Source organism: Oncorhynchus kisutch, linkage group LG18, assembly GCF_002021735.2.
Source record: "Oncorhynchus kisutch isolate 150728-3 linkage group LG18, Okis_V2, whole genome shotgun sequence".
Lineage (NCBI taxonomy): Eukaryota > Metazoa > Chordata > Actinopteri > Salmoniformes > Salmonidae > Oncorhynchus > Oncorhynchus kisutch.
In genome coordinates this window covers 46,157,304-46,177,773 of record NC_034191.2, presented here as the reverse complement: position 1 = coordinate 46,177,773, position 20,470 = coordinate 46,157,304, and the positions used below count along the sequence as shown (strand labels likewise).

The 20,470-nt window shown below is 44.3% G+C and overlaps 1 protein-coding gene across 2 annotated transcripts; it reads left to right on the top strand.

Annotated features, from left to right (window-relative positions):
- The first annotated feature begins 362 nt into the window (after nucleotides 1–362).
- fam124b (family with sequence similarity 124B) lies at nucleotides 363–18,397 on the top strand. Of its 2 annotated transcripts, XM_020508603.2 has the most exons (5): nucleotides 363–688; nucleotides 928–1,031; nucleotides 13,981–14,009; nucleotides 14,200–14,993; nucleotides 16,835–18,397. In XM_020508603.2, the coding sequence occupies exons 2-5, from the start codon at nucleotides 961–963 to the stop codon at nucleotides 17,672–17,674; spliced, it is 1,734 nt and encodes a 577-aa protein (XP_020364192.1). In that variant the 5' UTR covers nucleotides 363–688; nucleotides 928–960; the 3' UTR covers nucleotides 17,675–18,397. The 2 variants fall into 2 exon arrangements, with proteins under 2 accessions (XP_020364192.1, XP_031652770.1); XM_031796910.1 differs by lacking the exon at nucleotides 363–688 and having other exon boundaries at nucleotides 784–1,031.
- Nucleotides 18,398–20,470: the final 2,073 nt, after the last annotated feature.

Sequence of the window (20,470 nt, the reverse complement as noted above, 5' to 3'; positions counted from 1 at the left end):
AACTGTTACACAGCCATGAAGAGGAATTCAACATAACCATTTGTATTGCTTTCAGCCAACTTTGAGTCCGCACTTGCTTTAGAACTGCAATGTGTCTTACTGAATCCACTCAAGTGGATGTTATTTCTCAGTGTGCAATTAATTTGGTTGAGGCCACATGACATGGGATAAATGTGCATCTCAAAAATAATACAGACAGCTGCTATGACAAGTTAATGTTGATTATTAGAACAATTATTTATTAATGAGACATTTGTGGCCAACAGACGATGCCAATTATAGTCTCCAATGTTCCAGAATGGCTACCACAGAACTAGAATCATTATATTTCCTATGTCTACAAACAAATCACAAGCTAGAACACATCAAGCATGTGGCAATGTAACAAGGTCTAAAATGGGGCATAGGTGCCAGGGTTGTTAATGCTCTTTAACAGAAATGTGACAGATGATGGCCTAATTTTCTCAGGATTCCATTCACATTTACATTACGGAAGTGGTATTACCTCCTTTGCCCCTTAAAGTCTAGTTAACCCGTCTGGACTATCCTTTGTCTGCTCATACGTGACGGTGAGACGACTGCCATCTGGCGCTATTCTGCATATTATTTTCCTCATTTAGAGTAGACTAAGCCCTTTCTCCCATTTTTCATTTATCCTGGTCAACTGCACGTATTTATTCATGTACTGGTGAGTAGACACGACTTTTCTATTTATCCTTTTTTATTTTTTACAGACTTCCTAAATGACATTCTACTCCCTGTATAAAATAGCTATGTCTAAAGGTACCAGTACAGCAGATGACGTCAGTGTCCCAGCTAGAACGATGCTCGTGAAAAAAAAAGACAACGGGCTGACTGAACGGTGCCAATTCTTGTCATCAGTCTAGAAGTTAGGGCCACTACAAAAAAATATGCTTCTCTCCATAGGACTCGATTGAAGTCCGGTGGCATTATCGGACAATGCTACGAAGATCGATTCTATTCAACGGAACCGTTGATGAAAACGTGGATTCGGGAGCTGAGACTGCCGAGTAAGTTCCTTAAGCTAGTTAGCTAGCTAGCATTTGTTTGCGGTATCCAAGTACTGGCAAGATGTGAATCATTACCATTTCCCTTTGTGCAGTATAAGTTCCCCAGCTAAATCTACTTCAGTGTTTTCTATCAACGTTACAGGCGGTGTGATTAGCTAACGTTAGTAATTTAAAACGAGTCACATACAACTTAGTGGGTGGGAATCACTAGCTAGCTACAATAGCTAAAGATAGCTTGCCGAACGTTTTTGCATGCAACATCAGCCCAAACAGGCAATTGTAAATGGTCAACCTCTTTCTGGTCTAAATTAGCTAGGTAGCTACAGTTACACTTCTAATCTTATTGTGTCAACTTACAAGTAAGATAACTTAATGTGGTTTACTAACCTTAACTAGCTAGCATTTTTGTTTTACTGTTGGCTTGATTGTTGCTGTTTAGTTACCAGCTGGGCTTCTAACTCACCACATAGCCGTTGTCATAGTAACGAAAGATGCATGTTTCCACGGCGAGATGACACTGATGGGCTAGGAACGTACAGAGAAGGAGCTGCCAGATAATAGTCTGGAAGTAAAGTCGCACTGGGAGCCACATTTGAAATTGAATACATTGAGCAAGGTGGAAAAGGTCGCATTACCGTGTTTGTACCGTGTTTTATGCTGTTTTATGCTGCTGCGATGTTTGCCACCATGTTGTTGTCATGTGTCTCACTATGTCGTGTTGTCTCTTATGTCTGTTTTGTCCTATATTTTTATTTAATTTATTCTTAATCCCAGCCCCTGTCCCCGCAGGAGGTCTTTTGGAAGGCCATCATTGTAAATTAGAATTTGTTCTTAACTGACTTGCCTAGTTAAACACAGGTTAAATCATGGCTAAGGGCGGTATCCTAGCACTCCGCATTGCGTCGAGCTTAAGAACAGCCCTTAGCCATGGTATATTGGCCATTTACCACAAACCCACGAGGTGCCGTATTGCTATTATGAACTGGTTACCAATGTGAAAATAAATATTTTGTCATACCCCTGATATACCACGGCTGTCAGAAAATCAGGGGCATTCAGGGGTCGAATCACCCAGTTTATAATGTGAATTCACACCACACCACCTCGTTATTGCTTAAATATATAACAGGGGTTGGCAACTAGGTTTGACCTCCAGCCAATTTGTTCCTGAGCTTGTCAGTGGCCAGAATATAATTAGCCTATTAGCAAATAGGTTACTAGCTGCCCAATTCATAGCCCTACACTACACATTTAACTTGGTTATTGGGCAAATCAATTCAATTACTAATAATTTCTTTCTGATTAGTGGTAAAATCACCTATGTCTATTAATAGGACATATGTTAACCGTTAATCGGTTAGCTGCTGAAAATACATTTGACCCGTCGGTCATGCTTATCGGTCTATAGGACATTTGCATACTTTTGTGGAATTAAATTGGTGCTATTACCATTTTCTGCGGCCTTTGAAGCATTCTAGTACAGTTAAATAGTTGTAACACACATACTGACCAAAATGTTATTTTGTTGGCATTTACTTTTTCCCTCATTACCAGTAAAACATAATCAAAACATTTCTCTCACTTACTTGCTGTGCTGTTTCGTTCAGTCTCAACCAGGATTTCATCATACATGTCAAGCAGTGAAGTTTCAGCTCTGTCCGTGGCCTCTCTTCCTCGGTGCGCACTGTCATTGTGTCCGTTTCCATCTTTTCCAGCTGTGTCTAACGTTTCACGTAAACCCTATTTCTTGTCTGCATCGAAGTAGCGGTCCTTGTATCGAGCATGGTGGCGACATGGTAAAGAGGCTCGGAGAGAATACCACCAAATCGCTTGTTCACAGCCTCTTGAGTACTTTTGCAAGTTTTAACCCCATGGTATGTGTCGGCAATTTTGCTGAGCAGGCGTTTCAATGCCATGACAGAGGGTATCACTTTTGCTGCAGACTTATTTCTCGAGTCAGTTGTTCAAATGGAGCTAGGAGTGTGTTCATGTTTCAAACATGTTCTCAAATGCCATTGAAATGGCAGCAGCGGTATGAGAACCAGCCACCATCTTCAACATGCAATACAGCATTCCTCAGTACGAAATCCTCGTCAACCCACTGTGCTGCCAGACTCCGCATGATCATGGAGCTGACATCACTGGTCCAAATGTCAGTCGTGAAGCTAATAGCAGTGACACCCATAGCAAGTAGCTCATAGATGTGCGTTTCAACAATACTGTGTAACTTCGGTAGGGCAACATCTGAAAAATTGCGCCTACTTAGTAGTGTGTACCGGTGCTCGACCAGTTGGCGAAAGCCAACATCATCCACGACAGATCGGTTGATAGTCAATGAATTCCATTTCACCTTTTGAGTTGTCTCGTGAAATGTTCTTATTCTTTGAAATGACTGCTCGACTTAACTTGTTTAGTTCTTGGAAGTGTGCTCTTGGTATTTTTCTGCTTTTGTTCCATATAGCGCTGTATTTTTCGTGCCGTCATTACGTTATCTACCTATGTTATATAGGTATGCACGACAGCTTTGACATCGGTTTTGCACATCAGCATTAAACTAGACATCGGGCCGAAGTTGGCATTTTTAGCTAATATCATCCGATTCCAATATGCTTACCGATATATCATGCATCCCTAGTCATCATGCATATTATTTATCACAGCAAACAGAGCCTAGTTTGGGAAGCGGAATAGCCTACCTACCTGTCAGACAGCCCGAGAGTAGCTCCTCAAAAAGTCTGTAGGCTACTGAAGTGAAACCTACTTTTGTAAGACCAGTCATTGCGCAACAAATAACACGTGATTGCATTTAGAATTGTTAACTTGTGGCCACGATTTAAAAGGAGCTATTTTTATTTCTCAATCTCAACTCGTAATTAAAGTACTATCAGCATTTCACCCACCACATTGCAGTGTGAGTTTGAGGCAGTATAATTGTTTGAAACCTGAATATTTGACTTTACTTCAAATAATAAGATGCCGTACATTGCTTCAAAGTAGCCTTGCAAAAATCCATCTGTAGAAACCGAGGCAATTATTTTATAAAGCCTTCCTCATTAACCAGCGTTTCTCTCCTGTTGTATTTGTAGTGTTTTTGGTTTGATTACCTATAGAATAACTAGACAGGAGAGAAGAGAAGAGGTTCGTTGGGAAACTGTACTAATCCAAACCATGGTAGCACAACACAGGGGCATGTTCGAGGCAGCACGTTTTCTCAACGTATCAAAATTAAGAGGTCACAGTATTAACCAATCAAGTAAGTGATAATCCTATCTAGGCAGATTACCATGTTAATAGACCAATATATTACACTCGTTTACACCGTATCATCTCACATATACATTTTAAGTATTACCACAATTGTAAACTAAGCCCCATTTTTGTTTTTTCAGTCTTTGAATTCAATAATCTTTGAACTGAACAGTCTTGTTTTTGTTACTTACAGGTCAAGTGTTTTCGGAACATTACAGATCTTTTCAGGATACCTACGTTCCTCATTTCTTTTGTGGGACTCCTTGAGCTTGCTGGAGTTGGTAAGTTTCCAGTGTTGGCTAGGCAACTTGACTTGGGCTGAGGTTGCTGTCCAGGAACGTTGGCGAGCGGTCAGAACTTTAGCTGTCTATTAGATATCAGTCAGAACTGGAGCTGTCTGTGAGATATCGGGGGATGTCCTCTAGGGTTGACAGCTCTCTGTCCTCCGTTAAGTAGTCCTGTTTGTCTAAGTCACTGCATTGCAGTGCTAGCTGTGCCGCTAGAGATCCTGGTTCGAGTCCAGGCTCTGTCGCAGCCGGCCGCGACCGGGAGACCTATGGGGCGGTGCACAATTGGACCAGCGTCGTCCAGGTTAGGGGAGGGTTTGGCCGGCAGGGATGTTCTTGTCCCATTGCGCTCTAGTGACTCGCAATGTACGCTGACCCTGTCGCCAGGTGTACTGTGTTTCCTCCGACACATTGGTGCGGCTGTCTTCCGGGTTAAGCGGGCGTTGTCAAGAAGCAGTGCAGCTTGGCTGGGTTATGTTTCGGGGGACGCACAGCTCTCGACCTTCGCCTCTCCCGAGTCCGTACAGGAGTTGCAGCGATGAGACAAGACTGTAACTACCACTTGGATACCACGAAATTGGGGAGAATAAGGGATAAAAAAAGTTGTCCCTTTTGGCACCTCTCCATAGCAACATGTGAACAGTGTGTTTGTCTGTCCTGAATGAGGTAAGTCACAGGTCCCAGTCTCTGGATTACTGTCGCCTGAACTGTCTTCCTCCTGGAAAACTCGAAGGTGTAGTCCACCATGGTCATGGTGTTTCTTTTGTTTGCCTTGTTTTTCTTCGGAGTTGGTTGAAGTGTGTTCAGACCTGGCAATTCAGGAAGAGCTCGACTGGGTCCGACCTGTGACTGTGTGAGGGGTACTGCGGTACAGGGGCTGAAAGTTGGCGACGTGATGCTTGAGCAAGACAGTCTGTTATCCTCCCAAGATGTTTTTCATCAGAGCTCGCTTGAATATCTGGACTGACCTTTCTGCTGCACCATTCGAGGCAGGATGGTAGGCATGAACAAGGGTCTGCTTGATTCTGTCATTTTTTTTTTAGGAATTGTTTGAAAACGGACCAGTTGGGGTCCGTTATCTGAGACCATTTCTTCGCACAATCTATAGGCTGTGAACAGGCTTCGTACCTTTTCGATGAGGTTCGTTGATGTCCTTGAAGACCACTTTGAATGGCTGTCGATGAGCACTAAAACGTTCTGCTTTTCCTTTTCAGCAAAGGTGATGTGAATTCTCTGCCACGCCCTCTCGGGCCATCTCCAAACATGAAGTGGTGCGACAGCTGGCATCTTCTGTATTGTTAGGCAGATTTGTCAACTCTGCACTTTCTTCTCTGTCACGGTCCAACCCTGGCCACCAGATGTAGCTACGGGTTAAGGCCTCCATCTGACAGATGCCAGGATGTTTGTGGTGATAGTCCTCCAACAGTCTCTGTCTGTGCTGGGGGTATGATCACTCACAAACCCCAGCGTACACAGCCTTGATCTTCAGACAACTTGTGTCTTCACATGAAGTATGGTTTCAGTACTTCATCCGTCACCTATCTTGGCCACCCATTTACAGTGTAACTCCAAACCTTGCTGAGTAGCGGATAATTTCTTGTACTTTGTCTTTCTCTTCTCTTGGTAGTCTTGACAACGCCGTCTGCATTACTGTGATCAGTTGACTTTTGGTATTCAATGTCGTAGTTGTACGCCATGAGTAGGAGTGCCCATCTTTGCATTCTCAATGCTGCTAAAATTGGAACCATAACCTTGGGTCCCAAAATAGCCAGCAAAGGCTTGCAACCAGTGATTAATGTAAACTTTCATCCGTATAGGTACTTATGAAACTTCATGACTCCGAAGATGATTGACAGGGCCTTCTTTTTATTTTCTGCGTCTGATAGCGTCCGCAAAATAAAAACAATGGGTTTTTCTTCTCAATTGTCCATGATGTGGGAGATCACGGCGCCCACACCATATGGTGATGCCTCACAGGCAAGCTTGAGGGGTTGTTTGGTGTCGTAGTGCACCAGGACATTACTCTGTAGAAGCAGTTGTTTGCTTTTCTCAAACACTGCATCGCATGCGGCAGTCCAACTCCATGGTTCTTCTATTCTTAACAGGTTGTGCAACAGCTGGAGCAAGGTTGACAGGTCTGATAGTAATCAGTCATAATACTTTAGCAGGCCTAAGAACGACTTCAGTTATGTTGGTTGGCTTGGGTGCTTTGATGGCTACAACATTTTTTTATCTGTGTGATGCAGTCCTTATCAATTTTATGGCCCAAGTATTCCACGCTGCTTTGTAAAAACTTACACGTTGAGAGTTTCATTCGTACTCCGTACATTTCCAGACATTTGAGCATTTCATCCAGATGTTCTTCTTTAGAACCATCCGGGATGAGGATGTCATCCAGGGAACAGGTGACATGCTCGATTGCTTGTAAGATCTGGTCCATGACCGACTGAAACATTGAAGGAGCACTTGAGACACCGTAGCTGAGGTGTATACATACCTGTACAGCCCACTGTGAGTGTTGATTTTCAGATATTTCTCTCTGTGTCCAACTAGAGCTGCTGGTAGGTGTGCCAGATATCTAATTTGCTGAACGATGTCCCTCCAGCTAGTGCAGCGAATAAGTCCTCAGTGTTTGATAAGGGGTAAGTCTCACGCTCTGGTTGGTGACCTTATAATCGCCACATATCCGAGTAGATTTGTCACTCTTTGGAATGATGACAATTGGCGCGGGCCAGTAACTCCATTCGACTTTGATCTTTGTCTCCTTAAGCTTATCCAACACCTTGTCCACTACTTCCTTCAATGAGTATGGCACCGATTTTGCCTTCTGGACAATGGGCTGAGTGTCAGGACGCGTCATAACCTTTTTGTTTTGATATCTTCGAAATTTGGCCCTTCTGAAAGAGCCACCAGGTAGTTGTAGTACAGCTTTGAATGCCGGGTCTGGCTGTCACAGCCTTCTCCACTGAAAACATGTTCTGCCAGTTCAACTTTTCTCGAGACAGTTACGGCCCATCAGTGCAGGTCGGTCTCCTTTTGACAATTACTAATGGCAGTCGCATTTTGTTTTTCATACTACACTGGCTCTTTTAACATACCCTAGCGAAATAATTTTCTCACCTGATTAGGTAGTCAACGCAGTTACAGGTTTCTTTACCTACAGGTGAGACAGAGCAATGGTGTAACACTTCTGAGACCAGAGAAACAGCGGCCCCTGTCTAACTGCATGTCCAAATCCTTTCCATTGGAAGTAGTGTAAACTGTATTCACTGCATTTACATGATTTGAGCCTCTTGCTTTCCCTGAATATTCCAAGAACACCAGGGAGTTAACTCCATTGACAATGCAATCTCACATGCCTTTCTGAATGTTAGATCCTTCTCTGCTAGCATCTTGTGCTGCATAGCTTCAGAGCACAGTCAAATTCAAATAAAATATTGTATCTGTCACATACACATTGTTAGCATATGTTAATGCGAGTGTAGCGAAATGCTTGTGCTTCTAGTTCCGGCAGTGCAGTAATATCTAACAAATTCACAATGACTACCTTACACACACACACACACACAATGTAAGGGGATGGAATAAGAATATGTACATATATGGATGTGTGATGGCCGTGCGGCACAGGCAAGATGCAATAGATGGTATAAAATACAGTTTATACATATGAGATGAGTAATGTAGGATATGTAAACATTATTAAAGTGGCATTATTTAAAGTGACTAGTGATACCATTTATTAAAGTGGTCAGTGATATGAGTCTGTATGTTTGAAGCAGCCTCTGTGTTTGTGATTGCTGTAAGATAGAAGCTGTTTTTCAGTCTCTCGGGCCCAGCTTTGATGCACCTGTACTGACCTCGCCTTCTGGTTGATAGCGGGGTGAACAGGCAGTGGCTCGGGTGGTTGTTGTCCTTGATGATCTTTTTGGCCTTCCTGTGGCATCTGGTGCTGTAGGTGTCCTGGAGGGCAGGTAGTTTGCCCCCGGTGATGCATTGTGCAGACCGCACTACCTTCTGGAGAGCCTTGCGGTTGAAGGCGGTGCAGTTGCCGTACCAGGCTGTGATGCTCTCAATTGTGTATCTGTAGAAGTTTTAGGTGACAAGCCAAACTTCTTCAGCCTCCTTTACCACGCTGTCTGTGTGGGTGGACCATTTCAGTTTGTCTGTGATGTGTACACAGAGGAACTTAACTTTACACCTTCACTACTGTCCCGTCAATGTGGATAGGGGGGGTGCTCCCTCTGCTGTTTCCTGAAGTCCACAATCATCTCCTTTGTTTTGTTGATATTGAGTGAGTTTTTTTTTTTTCTGACATCACACTCCGAGGGACCCCACCTCCATGTAGGCTGTTTTGTTGTTTTTGGTAATCAAGCCTACCATTGTAGTGTCATCTGCAAACTTGATGATTGAGTTGGAGGCGTGCATGGCCACGCAGTCATGGGTGAACAGGGAGCACAGGAGAGGGCTGAGAAAGCACCCTTCTGGGGCCCCAGGGTTGAGGAGCAGCAGGGTGGAGATGTTGTTTCCTACCTTCACCACCTGGGGGCAGCCCGTCAAAGTCCAGGACAGAGTTGCACAGGGTGGGGTTTGAGACCCAGTGCCTCAAACTCAATGATGAGCTTGGAGGGATCTATGGTGTTGAATGCTGAGCTGTAGTCAATGAACAGCATTCTTACATAGGTATTCCTCTTGTCCAGATGGAAAAGGTAGGATGGAGATGATCCTTGACTAGTCTCTCAAAGCACTTCATGATGACCGAAGTGACTGCTACAGGGCAATAGTCATTTAGTTCAGTTGCTTTTGCTCTCTTGGGAACAGTCCACAGCATTCTCACGTAGGTGTTATTTTTGTCCAGGTGGGAAAGTGCAGTGTGGAGTGCAATAGAGACTGCGTCATCTGTGGACATGTTGGTGCATCCCTAATTTAATAGGCCTACCTACTCTATTAAAATATATTCATCTTACTTTATTTCTCTAATGCCAAACTAGTGTGTCTTGTTTGCAACAAAAATCGCAGTTTACCAAGAATTGTCTGAGACTCTGAGCATGCTACTTTTCAAAAGTAAATATTTCACCCTGGACATGAGGCCTGAGTCCCGATGCAGAAAGGAGGTAGGCCTATTTAAGGAGTGCACGTGTAGCCATGAAGTGCTTTGAAAGGCGGGTCATGGCTCACATCAACACCATCATCCCAGAAACCTTAGACCTACTCCAGTTTGCATATCGCCTCAAACAGATCCACAGATGACGCAATCTCTATTGCACTCCACACTGCCTTTTCCCACCTGGACAAAAAAGAACACATACGTGAGAATGCTGTTCATTGATGGCCTCCCGAGTGGCACAGTGATCGAAGGCACTGCATCGCAGTGCTAGCTGTGCCACTAGAGATTCTGGTTCAAGTCGAGGCTCTGTCTCAGCCGGCCGCGACCGGAGACCCATGGGGCACAATTGGCCCAGCGTCGCCCGGGTTAGGGGGAGGGTTTGGCCCGGCAGGGATGTTCTTGTCCCATCGGGCTCTAGTGACTCCTGTGGCGGGCCAGGCGCAATGCACGCTGACCCTGTCGCCAGGTGTACATTGTTTCCTCCGACACATTGGTGCGGCTGGCTTCCGGGTTAAGCGGGCATTATGTTTCGGAGGACGCACGGCTCTCAACCTTTGCCTCTCCTGAGTCCGTACAGAAGGAAGTTGCAGCGATGGGACAAGGCTGTAACTACCCATTTGAATACCACGATATAGGGGTCAAAAAAAATAATATGCTGTTCGTTGACTACAGCTCAGCGTTCAACACCATAGTGCCCTCAAAACACATCACCAAGCTAAGGACCCTGGGACTAGACATCCCTCTGCATTTGGATCCTTCCTGACGGGCCTTCCCCAGGTGGTAAGGGTAGGCAACAAGACATCTTCCACGCTGATCCTCAACACGGGGCCATGACTGCATGGCCAAGCATGACTCCAACACCATCAAGTTTGCCGACGACACAACGGCGGTAGGCCTGATCACCTACAACGATGAGACCGCTTATAGGGAGGTGGTCAGGGACCTGGCAGTGTTGTTCCAGGACAACAACCTCTCCCTCAACGTGATTAAGACAGGAGATTATCATGGACTATAGGAAAAGCAGGGCCGAGCAAGCCCCCATTCTCATTGATGGGGCTGAAGTGGAGCAGTTTGAGAGCTTCAAGTTCCTTGGTGTCCACATCACCAACAAACTAACATGGTCCAAACACAACAAGACAGTCGTGAAGAGGGCCTATTCCCCTCAGGAATGGCCACGCTTCCTGCCATCCATGACCTCTATACCAGGCGGGGGTCAGAAGAAGGCCCTAAAAAGACTCCAGCCACCCTAGTCATAGACTGTTCTCTCTGCTACTGCACGGCAAGGGGTACCGGAGTGCCAACTCTAGTTACAAAATGCTTCAACCTCTTAAGGATCGTACCCTTTTTTTTAAATTTTCGCCTAAAATGACATACCCAAATCTAACTGCCTGTATCTCAGGACCTGAAGCAAGGATATGCACATTCTTGATACTTCAAAGTGTTGTTTCCTTTCAAATGGTGTGTGAAATTAATGTAGGAGAATATAACATATTAGATCTGGTAAAAGATGATTCAAACAAAAGAAATGCGTCGTCCAGAAAGGCCATAATATATTATTGCAGTTTAGCCGCTATTTTGATTTTGGCCACACAGTGTGGGCAAAGTTTCAGATTGATCCAGCGAAGCATGGCAATACTGGACAATATTTTATATAAATTTTACCCAAATGTGCCGAATTGGTCAATTTTATATATATTTTTTTCAAATACATAACTATAGAGAACATACAAAAATTATATTATACACAATTTAAGTTTACACACTCCCAGGAATGTCAAACATGATGGATCATTAGTGTATAAGCTACCTTTTCACACATCTAGATGGCCAGGCGTGGGTGTGGAGCCAGAGACAGCAGGGGTTCAATCTGTAGAACCCAGCTCCTACATTTTGAATATAAAAATGGATTTGATCAAACAAAACTATGCTACATTTTATTTCCTGGACCCTCAGGATGTAAGTACACTACCGTTCAAAAGTTTGAGGTCACTCAGAAATGTCCTTGTTTATGAAAGAAAAAATTGTTAATGTTGTAAATGACTATTGTAGCTGGAAACGGCAGATTTTTTTAATGGAATTATCAGCAAACATCACTCCTGTGTTCCAATGGAACGTTGTGTTAGCTAATCCAAGTTTATCATTTTAAAAGGCTAATTGATCATTAGAAAACCCTTTTGCAATGATGTTAGCACAGCTGAAAGCTGTTGTGCTGATTTTAAAAGAAGTAATAAAACTTGCCTTCTTTGGACTAGATGAGTATCTGGAGCATCAGCATTTGTCGGTTTGATTACAGGCTCAAAATGGCTAGACTGGCCAATAAAAATACATTTAAGATGGGCAAAAGAACACACTGGACAGAGGAACTCAGCCTAGAAGGCCAGCATCCCGGAATCGCCTCTTCACTGTTGACTTTGAGACTGTCATGCTAATCACCTTAGCGCACGTTAGCTCAACCGTCCCGATATAGGGACACCCATAACAGCTTCCACCCCTAAGCCCATAAGACTGCTAAACAGCTAATCAAATGGCTTCCCGGACTAATTGCATTGCCCCCCCCCCGCGCTACTCGTGGTTTATTATCTATGCATACTCACTTTACCCTTACCTACATGTACATATTACCTCGACTAGCCTGTACCAACGCACATTGACTCGAATCCGGACCCCCTGTATATACAGTTGAAGTTGGAAGTTTACATACACCTGATGTCAAGCAAAGAGGCACTGAGGTTTGAAGGTAGGCCTTGAAATACATCCACAGGTACACCTCCAATTGACTCAAATGATGTCAATTAGCCTATCAGAAGCTTCTAAAGCCATGACATCATTTTCTGGATTTTTCCAAGCTGTTTAAAGGCACAGTCAACTTAGTTTATGTAAACTTCTGACATACTGGAATTATGATACAGTGAAATAACAATTGTTGGAAAAATGACTTGTCATGCACAAATTAGATGTCCTAACCAACTTGACAAAAAAATTCATTTGATTTTGATGTTCGTATAATGGAAAAGGGAACACTTCCGATTTATGTTTGTCGTACAAGAGGAAATCTTAGCATTTCTCACACATCACATAGGCCTAAACAAAACAGAAAACACTGTGCGCCATTTAATTGTCTAATTTCTATGACCTGATGGGAGATCAAAGCAGTGGTGTTCTGGGCTTGTAATCGTGGCGAACTCTGTATAGCGCATTTTTTCAGTACGTGAAGGAGATCCAATCAGTTTAGATTCCGCGAAAAAAAAGGCCTTATAGGCTACTCCAGTGTTATGTAATAGCCTATACATTATTATTTTTTATTTTTTTTTACCCCCTTTTCTCCCCAATTTCGTGGTATCCAATTGTTAGTAGTTACTATCTTGTCTCATCGCTATAACTCCCGTACGGGCTCAGGAGAGACAAAGGTCGAAAGCCATGCGTCCTCCGAAACACAACCCAACCAATCCGCACTGCTTAACACAGCGCGCATCCAACCTGGAAGCCAGCCGCACCAATGTGTCGGAGGAAACACCGTGCACCTGGCGACCTGGTTAGCGCGCACTGCGCCCAGCCTGCCACAGGAGTCGCTAGTTCGCGATGAGACAAGGATATCCCTACATGCCTAACTCGGACGACGCTAGGCCAATTGTGCGTCGCCCCACGGACCTCCCGGCTGCGACAGACCCTGGTTGCGAATCCAGAGTCTCTGGGGCAGTGCCTTAGGCCACCCGGGAGGCCTATACACGTTATTTTAATGCAAACGTTCTGAACATACACGGCGAAACTTGAAAGAACGGATTGTTCTCACTTCGTATTGTTCTCAAAAAAAAATTCCGCTATATTAATTGTAATTACAAGTTGCACATCAAATTATTTAGGGTTATATGATTGTCTGCTCTGCCATTCCTCTCCATCACACTAGGGCTGCCAAGAATATAGGTTTGCTATAAGATGTAAATGGGGAAGATAATGGACCAATGAAAAAAATATATAAAATGGCTCCTGACTACCAAGAGATGTATGTAGTGAGAAGAGCCCTTCCGAAAATACATTTAAAATCGTGTTTTAATGCAACAACAAAATCCAGTGCGGCTTTACTTCCTGGCTATTATGACTCTTCTCTGCATGCTCCTAGCTGCCATGGTGCCTACATTTGATTTCAAGCATAAGGGGTAGCTGGCTCCTAGATCATTTACTTCTGAACAGATTATGGTACAAAGATGTATTTTTAGCGCATGCTAAAACAATGGCTTATTGATTTGTTTTTCCATTGTGTGTTTTTGGAATTGTCTTTATAATTGTCTGCCACTCACTTATTTTCTAGATCTGATTGCAGTAAGATGACATCAAGCAGTAAGTATTAGCCATTTTATATTTCATTTGCACATGTACTTTGTTGGTGTCTCTTCTGATACAGACAATATTCTGTTCAAACTGTCTTATTCTGTAATGTCAGTGGAAGGGTTTTCCCTCAGTTTCACTGTGATCCTCATGTCTTGGTTCATACCTCCCTAACCTTGTTCCTCTGTGGCTGTGTTGTCAGGTGAGCTACTGGCCAGTCGGGTCCAGGAGCCCCTGATGATGAGCATGCACCTGCTGGCCAACCCTGGGGACTCTCTCCTGCTGCAGCACACCCTGGACCGCCTCCTCCGCTGGGTGTGCCCCAGCCTGCGCCTCTTCCATGTCTCTGAACGGGCCTGCCCCCTCCGCGACTATGCCCGCTCCCGCTTGTGCCCCGTGGCCGGGTACCCCTCCCTGGCTGTGACTGTCTTCCTCCATGAGGCCTATGGCGAGGAGCGCATCCTCCGGGTGCTGGACTTCCTGCAGCGCCCACCCTGGCAGTACCACCACACGGAGAGCTGCGGTGGGAGGACCGGGGGCGTCCACATTACCTCCTCCACCTCCCCGGCCAATGCCCTGCTCCGGCCCTACCTCCTGCCCAGCCGAGACTTCTACAGCCTGGGCACGGGGATGCCTGTGTGGGGGGTGCGCCCGGTGCACTGCGGCGGGGAGATGCTGCGGGTGACGCTCTACAGCAGCTACGATAACTTTGACGATGCGGTGCGGCTTTATGAGACAGTGCTGCAGAGGCAGGTGGAGGAGCAGAAGACTGGGTTCTGTTGGTTTACGCTCTACACGGAACCGGGGCTGTGTCTGCAGCTGGCTCTCAAACAGCTCTCCCCAGGGGTCAGGGTGGAGGCCTGCAACTCAGCTGTGCTGCAGTTCAGGGTAGAGGAGATGGGTCAGCTCGTGCCCCTGCTGCCCAATCCGTGCACGCCCATCAGCGCCACACGCTGGCAGACCGAAGACCTGGACGGGAACAAGATACTCTTCCAGGTATTTTAATTGACATGACACTATTTCCTATATTGCACTACAATACTTTTATTCAGACTCCTGTGCGGATCTGTGGTCAGAGATGGTGCCAGTAATATAAATAAGCTACCGTGTATTTTATGATATGCCTTTTGTCTTACCTTTGCCACACTGTGTCGTCTTGCTGCATTTCTTTCCCTACCTTTAAATGATGAGACGTGTGAAGCCCAGTTGCTTCTCGAGATGGAAATATGTTTGGGTTTAGAGTTGTGGTAAATGTTTAGCTGCTATGTGAAACCTCTGTGGTTTCTGCCCCCTGAGGAGCGATTGGAAGCAATTTTCTATGGCTGTGAAAACACCAGAGGCGGCTGGTGGGAGGAGCTATGAGGACGGGCTGGAATGGTATCAAACAAATGGAAACAATGTGTTTGACTCAGTTTCGTTGATAAAATTCCAGCCTTTACAATGAGCCCCTCCTATATTTCATCCCACCAGCCTCCTCTGGAAAACGTGTAACGCTGGATGAAGTTACTCTATGATTATCTTTTAGTTACATTGAGACTACTGTTCTGCATTAAGGCTGATTGTTTTTTAAAACCATCAGGATAAAGAGCAAAATAATGTAAATGCAGTCTGTGTGTGCAGCACAGGGATGCAGCGAGCTCCAAAAGTATTGAGACAGTGACACATTTGTTGTTGTTTTGGTTCTGTACTCCAGCACTTTGGATTTGAAATGATACAACGACCAGGATATTTTCATCCATATTCGGATGAACCGTTTAGAAATTACAGAACTTTTTGAACATGGTTCCCCCATTTTAGGAGACTTGTGTATTAAATTAGTCAAAAGTGTAGTATTTGGTCCCATATTCAGAGTGCGCAATAATTACATCAAGCTTGTGGCTACAAATTTGTTGGATGTATTTGCTCTTGGTTTTGGTTGGGTTTCAGATTATTTTGTGGCCAATAGAAAACTTTACAAAAGGAAGTAACAAAACAAAGTTGCAAGAGGAACATAAACTGGGGATAAACCAAATAAAAGGTTGCGCTCAAACAACCCAGGTCTCTATATCACCTGTCCCCTCCCTGGCCTAGGGAGGGGACAAGGCTTAAATACCCTACCCTCAATATGAACCGTACCATTATTAACCAATCATCAATTAGCAGGTTTAAATACAGGCATGAAATCACAAACTGATTCAGGCAATAATCAATATTAATAATCAAAACAAACAGCAAATGCATCCAAGTTTGGAGTCACAAGCTTGATGTAATCATTGCGTGCTATGAATATGGGACCAAATACAAAATTTGACTACTTTAATACATAAAAGTGAATTTGTCCCAATACATTTGGTTCCCTAAAATGTGGGGATGATGTACAAAAAGTGCTATACTTTCAAAAAGGTTCACCCGATATGGCTGAAAATACCCTCAAATTAAAGCTGACAATCTGCACTTTAACCTCATAGCTATTGTATCATTTCAAATCCAAAGTTCTGCAGTACAGAGCCTAAACAACAAAACGTGTCAGTCTCAATACTTTTGGAGCTCACTGTATATCACTGCACTGTATATCACTGCAAATACAATATTTTTGGTTATGGAAAATTTATTTCACAGCGGTATAGATAGTACAATGATTCTCTACACTGTACTTGCTTGTTTTGTCACAGAAACTGAAATTAGGCAAACTATTAGAATTTTAGCAACCAGGAAATGGCGGGGCGATTTCTGCAATCTTTAATTTGAACTTAGTTTTGTTTTTCCTGTCTCTGTGGGCTCCATAATTGTTGAACTGTCCATTCCGTTCACCTCAAGTCTTCCAGAGAAGGTTAAGACTGTCAATCTCTGTCCCCCAGGTGAAAGCCCCAGAGCAGCCTCAGCGACCCCTGACCTGTGCCTTCCCTCTGACCTGCCCCAGCGTCTCGCCCAGGGGGCTATTGAGGAGCGTCGTGTCCACCCCGCCAGCAGCCCACGCCCTGCAGCCCTGTGGCCAGATGACCCCAGTGACCCGTCCAGGGAACAGGCCGCGCACCGACCCAAGCCTGGATAGGCCTGTTTTACCCGGGGGTCTACGGTGTGGGGGAGGGGTGGAGAGCATGGGCTCAGACAGCTGCTATAGCACCCCTCCAGGCAGCTCCTGCTACTCATCTCAGCGTAGCAGCCCCGCCACGCTATCTGTTAACCACCCCCACGAATCCTCCCCTCTCTCATGCTCCGCCTCCCCGGCGCGGCCCTCCCTGTCCATCTCCCATCTACTGCTGGAGGAGGAGGAAGAGCCGGAGACCAACGTGGACACGGGTGTCCCTGTGACAATGACCCCGCGCTCGGACACAGACTTCACCATGGCGACCAGCTTGAGGGACACAGGCATCTCGGTGACGCCGCGTTCCGAGAGACCAGCTGCTGTGGGAGCCTCTTCCCTGGAGAGTCTGGCAAGGGAGCTGAGTGCCTGTCTACCGGAAGCTCACACACCTCCACCCCACCACAGGACTTGGGTTGTGAGCAGCTCTACCAAAGCTGCCAGTCCCGGGTGCAAGGCAGGGTCACAAGCCTGGGATAGCGGTGTTATCAGCTGGGCATCGCCGGGTGAGAGCTACTCCAGAGGGCCTGTGGGGCCACAGACTCCTGCTAAGCCAGCAGCAAAGGCTCTGTCACCCACACACAATATAGACCCAATAGATGAGTTCTTCATCTGACTCCTTTCTGCAGTGTAAGAAGGCAGGCAGTTGTAGGACATTTTGTCACTATCTAACATAATGTAACTTGATGTTGCCTCCAGAGAGATACTGGGAAGCTCATTGAAACCATGGAGACACAAAGGACCTAACTTCCTGGTGCTCAGACCGTCATACCAGTCTAGGTTTGCGTCCAAAATGTCACCCTATCCCCTATGTAGGGCTGGTGGGCTCTAGTCAAAAGTAGTGCGCAGTAGGGAATAGGGTGCCCTTTTGGACGGAAACTAGCTAGGCTAGGACGTTGTAAAGCCTATAGTAAAATGAAACGATGTTACGCCCAGGGATTTCAGATGCACAATTATTGTATAACTAACTAGGCTACTATGCATTTTATTACCAGTGGAAGTAGAAATGGATACAAATATGTGCCGTGAGTGGGTAGATACATGTGGTTGTCTGTGCACTGTGAAAGCTGATCTGTGTGGCATCGGAATGGTAGCGTATCTGAGTGAACTAAATCCTTACCCCAAGAATGCACTGTCTATTAGGTCTGACTCCTGGGTCAGAGGTTAGTATTGTACAGTATCATTATCCTATTTTTCTAGAATTAATACATTGTATTTCAACAATGACTGTTGTATTTTCTAAATACAATACTAAACCATTGGTTGTATTGAGTAGACCTTGCCAAACCACTGTGTTGAAAGGAGACATTTTGATAAGACATTAAATGCTGATAATTCATTTATTTTCTGGGAAACGTTTTTGTAAAACTGCTTGTTTCAAGGACTGTGTTTAGGCTACATAATTTTTGTAATCTGTATTTTCAAAGATGGATTGAAGACTAGAATACAATGAAAGACTAGAGAGCTAAGAGATACTGCTTGTCTGAGATGATACTCTATACATAATTAACAAAGTGTTGGCTGACATTACCATGAGGCCTTGCAAGGCTGTCTATAACTGTTTACCAAACTGATCGTCTAGAGGCCGATTTCTTAGACCAATTAGCCTAAACTTGGACTAAAAAGTGCTTTCAATGGAGAATCTCCATTGAGAGTGCCCTTTAGTCCAGAACTATGCGTAATCTGTGTCCCGGAAACCATCCCTTAATAATTTAATGAATTTAAAGATGTGAGTTGTGAAATAGGATGGTTGTTGTTTAACCATGTTCCTAAAAACAATTATGAACCAGCATAATGCTGGTTCATAATTGTTTTTAGGAACATGGTTAAACAACAACCATCCTATTTCACAACTCACATCTTTAAATTCATTAAATTATTATTGACTATTCCCACTAATTTGGGAATATACTGTCATTTGTTTCAGATTGTTTTTAAGACGTGATGAGGAATGTATCATCTATTGAGGCCTGTTTATACCTGGTGCTAACATCTGTACAGATCTTGTCCACATTCTGATTGTGACCACGTTTTTTTGACTGGTGTAGACTATTAAAATAACCGATTGTGATCAGATCTTCCTGACCACCTTCGGAGGGAGTCGGGGACAAATTGGTTGGGTAAAAGCACAGTGAGCAGAGTTTGGTAATGAGGATGTTAGTGCTGGTCCTGGTGGATGGTTGTTGCAGTGGTGAAAAGTGATTGCATCTGTTTTGAAACCGGGCTGTCCCGCCGGGTGCCCCATTCAAAGCCGATGTTGAAGTTGGCTCAGAACAAAGTGATGTAGGCCTATGTCAAGCACGTGAAGTAATGACTTAGGGCTGGCTGGAGTCAATCTGTATCGCAGAAGTATTACGGAATATCCAGGTTATAGCTCAATTTAAAGGCGATATTCCTGCGTTCACGGAGACTGCATTCACGGTAAATGCTGCATATTTTCGGCTCAATCAGAACTTGCCTTTACATTTTAACGCTGATCTTCCGCGATACAGATTTAATCCACCCCTTAGGAGTTTTTACATGTGAAAGTGTTGTTCGCTCTTGATAAATCCCAATGCAACTTTATAATCTACTGATATAGGAAATAACTAACTCACTGACCTTTAAAAAATCAAATAAAAAGTGTTAGGATGCTCCTCCCCCTTACTGGCACAGAAGGTCACAGGTTCTAATCTTGCCGATGCCCTTTCTCAAAAAAGGTATATTTATTGGACACTTAAACTAAGAATATTCTTTGTTTAGTATCAGCAACGCTGCTGGATAAGTATACATTTGGATTAGGTCAGTTTCAGTAGACAAAATGTCTTATACAGTACTCTACATTTTATAAGTCTGTAATAAAATAATTTAACCACTGGAAGGCGGCAGTGTTCCAAAGAAGTTATCACACGCGATTTTGTAGAAATAACTTTTACTTTGTCTCAAAGTGAATTGCACATTGTTGGTTTTGTTGAATATCTTAAATGTACAAGTGCAATACCAAAGCATAAACATTCTTAAGAAATCTTTAAGAAGACAAAGCTTAAATGTACAGTGCATTCGGAAAGTGTTCAGACCTCTTGACTTTTCCACATTTTGTTACGTTATTCTTCTACAATGGATTCAATTGTTTTGAAGGCACCTAAAGGACTGATGAAACCAAGATTGAGCTCTGGCCTGAATGCCAAGCGTCACGTCTGGAGAAAACCTGGCACCATCCCTACGGTGAAGCATGGGGATGTTTTTCAGCGGCAGTGACTGGGAGACTAGTCAGAATCAAGGGTAAGATGAACGGAGCAGGTTACAGAGAGATCCTTGATGAAGAAAATCTGCTCCAGAGTGCTCAGGACCTCAAACATTGGGTTCACCTTCCAACAGAACAATGACCTTGAGTGTCCCAGCCATAGCCAGAAAACTTGAACCTGATTTAACA